The sequence below is a fragment of the Mobula birostris genome, chromosome 13, assembly GCF_030028105.1.
Source record: "Mobula birostris isolate sMobBir1 chromosome 13, sMobBir1.hap1, whole genome shotgun sequence".
NCBI classification, from domain to species: Eukaryota; Metazoa; Chordata; class Chondrichthyes; order Myliobatiformes; family Myliobatidae; genus Mobula; species Mobula birostris.
This window is the reverse complement of record NC_092382.1, coordinates 19176915-19183784: the sequence shown is the minus strand read 5'-3', so window position 1 is coordinate 19183784 and position 6870 is coordinate 19176915. Positions and strand designations below refer to the sequence as shown.

General features: G+C 46.1%; 1 protein-coding gene across 1 annotated transcript; it reads left to right on the top strand.

Annotated features, from left to right (window-relative positions):
- Positions 1 to 3477: 3477 nt before the first annotated feature.
- LOC140207487 (probable G-protein coupled receptor 139) lies at positions 3478 to 5791 on the top strand. The gene is made up of 2 exons (XM_072276009.1): positions 3478 to 3544; positions 4881 to 5791. Exons 1-2 carry the CDS (start codon positions 3478 to 3480, stop codon positions 5789 to 5791), a joined length of 978 nt encoding a protein of 325 aa, XP_072132110.1.
- The last annotated feature ends 1079 nt before the right edge of the window (positions 5792 to 6870 follow it).

Sequence of the window (6870 nt, the reverse complement as noted above, 5' to 3'; positions counted from 1 at the left end):
GCCGGTATCCAGCAGAGACTTCTTCGCCTGTAGAGCCGACGGACTGTGGGCAAGGACAGAAGGAGTGAGACGGGCTCTGGTAATGGAATGAGGAACTGGGAAGAGCCGAGTCGGTTGATATTTGATGCGGTGGTCGGCTCCACCGTATTAGCTACAAAGGTTTTTGTTTCCTCCACCAACGCTCGGACTCTTGGGGGTGTTAAAGAATCTCTCCCTAACAACGTGGGTCCTGGAGCCATTGGTGATGAGGCTTGCTCCGTAAGATCGCTGTCAATACGGAGAGTCCGATTGATGAGGTTTCGCAGTTCATTGGGCAGCTCCCAGGCAAACATTTCATATTTCAATTGCTCCGAGAGGCTGTGATGGAAATGGACAAGCGGCTCTTCCGTCATTCTAGCCGAACCCCGGGGCGAGGCTCCTGGACTGCACGGCACAATCCATGTCGCAGGTGAGGTATCAGATCTGCTTCCTCCTCTGCACATCTCGGAAGTTTCGAAGACGCAGCGCATGTCAGCGGTGAAATTCTCATATGTATTGCAAATGCTGTCTTCATAAGCGGTATCCCAGGTCAGAGCTCGCGCATCCAAGAGGTGGACAAGGAAGACGACCTTGACACGGCGTATTGAATATAGAGAAATGGGAGCTCGAAGTGTAAGCCGCTCTGGGACGGGAAATTGCAGCATCGGGTTAGAGATCCGTCAAAGCTTTCGGGCAGCAGAATCCTCGGTTCAGAGGATGAACGCTGACGAACGCGGAGCTGATACATCGAGCGGAGACTTCGCTGAGAGCGGTGGACTGTAGTTATCGGTTTCCTGTTGCTTCTGATCGTGTGTTCACGTCGGCGGACGATTTCTTTTAGGCAACGATACTTTTAGGTCAATCGATGTTTCTCTCATCCTGTCAGGAAATGAAGAGGAGTTTTGGCGTAAAGCAGAACAGCGGAGAGGGTTCAGCACTGATCGATAAGATTAATCAGAAACCGCATCATAACGATCCACGAAGGGCCACGAAGCAAGGGAGAACAGAAACTAAGTACAACATGCAACAGGGTCATCTTTAGGCAGGGAGGGTGAAAGCTCGGAGCAACTGATTCAAGCCGGCTGGTTGGATGAGTGAACAGGGACTGTGGATGAGAATTGGGGTTATATGGACACTGCTATCTGAACAGCTCCATTTTCCTGGCGACACACCTCTGCATCAGCTCCACTGCAATCACATCCTTGACCGACGGGGAGCAGAAAATTACCATATGCTAATCATGCAATAGTATATATTATACCCTACTGCACCATGACCTTTCCCGTCAGTGAACTCACATTATCAATCCGCATCACTACCGTCATTGATGTTTGAAATTCCATTACCTTGTCCGTCTCAGAAAGGCAGCGTCCAATATTACGGACCTCCTACACTCAGGGCGTACCCTTTTCTCACCGTTACCATTAGGGAGAAGGTACAGGAGCCTGAAGGCACACATTCGTCGATTCAGCAACAGCTTTTCCCCCTCTGCCATCCGATTCCTAAATGGACAATCTTTGGGCAATACCTCAGTGTTTTTAATATACAGCATTTCTGTTTTTGCACGTTGTTTAGAATCTATTCAATATACGCAACTGATTTACCTGTTTATTTACTTTTTTTTGTTATTTGTTTTTTCTCTCTGCTATATTATGTATTACATTGAACAGCTGCTGCTAAGTTAACAAATTTCACGTCACCTGCCCGTGATAATAAACCCGATTCTGATTCTCATTCTGATTCTGATTCTGAATCAGCACTCACGAGAACCCCGTCACTCTCTGTGAATATCCTAGCACTACTCTCCCATGGACATAATCACCACATACCTCAATATTGATCCCGATCTGTCGTTCAGTATCCATCTAATGAAATTTGTCCCATAGCCCACAGCCCATTGATTTATTACTGCAACGAGTATCTACTCACAGTGGAAGTCTTTTCTTGTGTGCCACTCAGTTGAGACCACTTAATAAATAAGCACTTCGTCAGAAACAAGCCACAGAATATAGAATACTGTGTAGTATTCCCAATGGAAGTGCTGGTCGGTTCGTCAAATATGTAAATCCGTCTACCTACCTCAGTATCAACAACGCTACCATCGCTTTTCATCTGCAAAACAATTGTCATTGTTGGTGCAAACGTAATGAATGCCGATGCTCTGCCGGTTTAAGCATTTTCGCCATTACGAGGGTCATGTGTGCGGTGATTGAATTACTTTGCTTCATACCGGCGCGGACATGTGACGGGTTGCACCAGAGCTGGAGGAACACAGCCAGTCAGGAAATGAATAAGCAGTTGAGGTTGCTGGTGCGAACCTAGAACAAAGCTGGATAAAGAAAAAAAAGGAGGAAGGTGCCAGAAAAAGAATGTTTGGGGTAGCGGGAGGAGGACAAGCCGGAAGGTGATAGGTGAAGTCAGGTGATTGGAGTAGCGTGAGGAAGTCAGGGGCTGGGAGGTAATTGGCGGAAAAGGCAAAGCGCGTGAGAAGAATAAACCTGACAGGAGAGGAGAGCGGACCATGGGAGAAAGAGAAGGAGGAGAGGCATCCGGGAGAGAGGAAAGACAGACGAGGAGGAGAGTAAGAGTACAGAGTGGAGAATTGCAGGAGAGGGAAGGAAGAGACGGAAATACCGGAAGATGGAGATATCCATGTCCATGCCATAAGACAGGAGGCTATTTTGACGGAATAAAACGTGTTACTCCTCCAATGAGAGATTGGTCATATCGTGGCAGAAGAGGAGGTTATAGACCTGTCAGCCCGGCAATGGGGATAGAAATGGAAACGGTTGGCTACTGGAATACTTTGTCGTTGGAGCTGATGTGCCGACAGTCGGCCAGAGTGACGACTGTTCATATATTGCCACAGACGGTGCCTGACCTGTTAACTTCATCCAGTATTTTGTATGTGTTGCAATTCATTCGATGAACGGTTTGGTGGGTTGACTATCTTCGTAAGCCTGGATGCGATATTAGTTTGAGACCCTTCACTATATTACACGGACATGCAAACAACTTAATCTGTTTTATATAATTTTATTGTAAGATCTATCACCGTAACAATTCTCAGAGTGAAACAGAACAGCCAATGTCAATACAACATTGGTCTCTGATGTCTGTGTCCATAGAGACAAGCAATGACACGATCAACAATAACAATCATGAATCTGAGAGGTGAGTCTGAGCGTTTCTCGCGGTAACATTCACCGACTCTGAATCGTCTTTGAGATTTTGCAATTCCTTGTCAAGCTATCCATACCTCATCACAATTGGGAATTTACTTGAATGACATCATGATTACTTTTATCCCAGCTGTTGGAAGACATGTCAGCCTTGTGTAATATTGAATATTCGGTGTGCTGGAGCGAATATAAATGAATGAGAGTGGAGATTCATCAGCTCAGAATTTCCTTCAGCGAGATCGCGGGCAGCTGGAAGACAGGCTGAATGTCACACAATATGCTTGAAACATTTTTCCGTGTGAGAAAGATATACTTCTTGATCATTGCCGTTATTGGTGTTCCAGGTCAGAACAGAGGCGAACTGACATTTGCTGTCCTGTGTGCGCGGTCGTTGGACTCTTTCAGTTACCGACAGCGTTGTGATACCGGTGTATCAGTGAGTGCGATGCGGACATTGTAAAGAACTCTGTGTTCAATCCGTGACCTCGGCTGAAAATAAATCGGCAGCTGAAACGGCTGTAGTGCGGAAGATAGAATAGGTAGATCCATTTTGCAGATTCATGACCGACATTTGTGATTTATCAATGCAAAGCCTCTGTCAAAGTAAACTCCGATAATCCAGCGCGCTCGGCATTTTTACGGGCTACTTGGTGATACTCTGAATCAATAGCGTAACATGCTTCACATTCAGATTTATCCTATTGCGCTGCGTTTTCAAAAACTTGCTTCAAGTTGGACGGGATCGCGGAAGCGGGTCGCCGGCGAGATTCAGCGGAGAACGGTAGACATCACTTGTGAGTTAGACTCCCAGCCATCGTGAAATTCCAAAATTCAAACAAGGGTCTGTTTGCGTTTTAGTGCACCAGAGTTTCTTTCCATGTCCTATGATACGTGTAGTGAAGAGGGAGTTAAGAGCCAACCCAGCAGTGTCTGTTGGAGGTCGAACGGGGTAAGGTACATACGATACTCCGCTCTGGAACGATAACCCTTGCGGCATTTACAATAATGCTGCAGTAATTCTGGAGCAACCCCTCAAAGAGCGAATATTTTGAAAAATATACATTGGCTTTCCTATGGAAACTGGATGGTTTAAGCACTAGCGTTCAAAATACATGAAAATCATTTCAAATCGGGAATTAGAACTTCCTGATTGCAATCGACCGCAGTCAAGCGTAGTTGCAGAATTTTAAAGAAGCGAAGCAACAGAGGTCGCTGTACGCGGATGGCAAACGGGAGTTGGGGAGGAGGAGAAGACATGTGAACGGGAGACAGAGGTGGAGGGAACGGGGCTTCGCTGCATGGGGTGATTCCAGAATGTATGTGACAGAAACGTAGCAAACATCGTCGATCAGAAATTTCCGATGTATCCAAGCTTCATAGATGTCAAAAACTTGATGTTTGGAGATTTGTAATGATTTCTCCTAACCAAAGAATATTTCCCGATTCGTTTACAATGCCTCCTTCCCAAACCCTGCTCCTCTTCCTGGACCGAGTACTGTTACCATTCACCCAGCATGTAATTGTACGGGGCATCTACGAGTCCCACTTTACACCTGTTAAACTCCAGAAATGCGTTGTCTCCAAACTTTGATTGTTCTCAATTTTTATGCACTTCTCTTGCGCTGAGACCCGTGTGGCGGCGGGATAGTAATTCGCTCATTATTTCTGCTGTTTCTCCAGTGAATTTAGTGGCGATTGTGATCCTGTCCCGGGGAAAGTGCGGCCTCTCCACCTGCACCACTCGCTACCTGGTGGCCATGGCAACGGCGGATCTACTGACCATCATCTTTCAGGTTATATTGGGGCGGGTCTTTAATTATTACTTGCCCGGGACGTTTCTGGACATCACCGCCGTATGCAGTGTGAACTATGTCCCCTTAAGGGCTGCCACAGACTGTTCTGTCTGGTTCACTGTCACCTTTACGTTTGATCGGTTTGTCGCCATCTGTTGCCAGAAGCTGAAAACAAAATATTGCACGGGGAAAACTGCGGCTGTAGTTTTGACAACAACCGGCGTTCTTTTCTGTTTTAAAAATGTGCCCTACTTCTTTATGTATCGACCAATGAAAGTAATTGATAATATACCCTGGGGCTGCATTCGTAAATCGAGTTACTATACGGATCGCAGGTGGGTGGGATATAGCTGGCTTTCTACCGTTCTAGCGCCATTGCTCCCCTTCGTGTTAATACTGCTGTTCAACGCTCTGACAGTCAGACACATTTTGGTGGCCAGTCGGGTCCGTAAGGGGCTGAGGGGTCAGAACAAGGCGGAGAACCGCAGTGACCCGGAGATGGAGAGCAGGAGGAGGTCTGTGATCTTACTTCTCACCATCTCCGGAAGCTTCATCACCCTGTGGTCAGTAAAAGTTGCCGAATTCCTTTATTACACCATTGCTGGATTGGATCAGAATAGTTACAACGATTCGGAATATATATTTCAACACTCCGGATACATGCTGATGATATTAAGTTGCTGCACAAACACGTTTATTTATGGGGTGACTCAGTCCAAGTTCAGAGAGCAGTTCATCAGCACAGCGAAATATCCGCTCTCGTCAATTATTCAACTAATTAATAAACAACACATCTAAGCTCGCAGTTCTTTTTTTCGTCTCGACACTACGGAACTGGCGCTCAGCGGAGAGCGCGGCAGCTGCGAGAGTGGTTGAGAGCCCGATCGAAACCCAGATCCGGAACAGACACTTCGGCAACTGCAGCCTGCGACTTCCACCTCCTACCAATTATTAAACTCAAACTACCTTTTATTTGTATTTTTAACTATATTTCCGCTGCCGTTACCGCCACACGTTAATCGGTAACAAATCCCGCTCTCCTCACCGGCTTGTCGTTGACGGTGAGGAAATGGAGCACCGAACGGAAATACTGCCGTCACAAGGAGACCGGGCGCAATTCACACTGAGCGCACCGAGGATCAGCTCGGGACTGCTCCGTGCTCGCAGTCAGTAGACAACACCGCGGTGAGATTTAACTGATTGCATCCGGTATCTGATCGGCACGTCCCTCCACACGCTACGAGCAGACAACGCTCACATTTACAGATATTTAAAGTTCAACATTCGTGCTTACCTGTATCCAATGAGTGAGTTTGTATGAATTTCCCGATGTGTGCACCTGCCCAGGGAATGCCTGCACTAGGTCCAATTATCATCTGCAAAAAGTCTATTTCTAAAGATGACTGGAATTACTGTGTGAGAAAAGCACGTTTCTTCCTCATTTCCCAGGGTGCCTGGCGGGGAGGGGTGGGTAACAAAAAAACGGTCATAACTTTTAATGACTTCTCAATTGGCAAAAGCTTTCCGATTATTCTAGTGGGGTTTAGTACTGGTGCGTTTTGGACTTTTACATAAATATTGCCGTCACTATTGTGCATTGATTTTGTAGATATTACTGTCGGTACAATGTATACGCTGCTCATACCATAGTCTATCAACTTTCTCCTTTACGTCAGCATAGTTCTGCTGATTTCACTTCTGGATTTCGGAATGTTGTGTATGTTTGGAATGGATCCATTAAGGAAGTTGTGTTTTTTTTTTGTTTGTCTTGTGACATTCTATCGGGACGGTTATTATGAATATGAAATAATGGATCTGTCGTCATATCAATATACACCCGGGCTCTCAAACTGAATGAGGATTGCATTTATAGTATA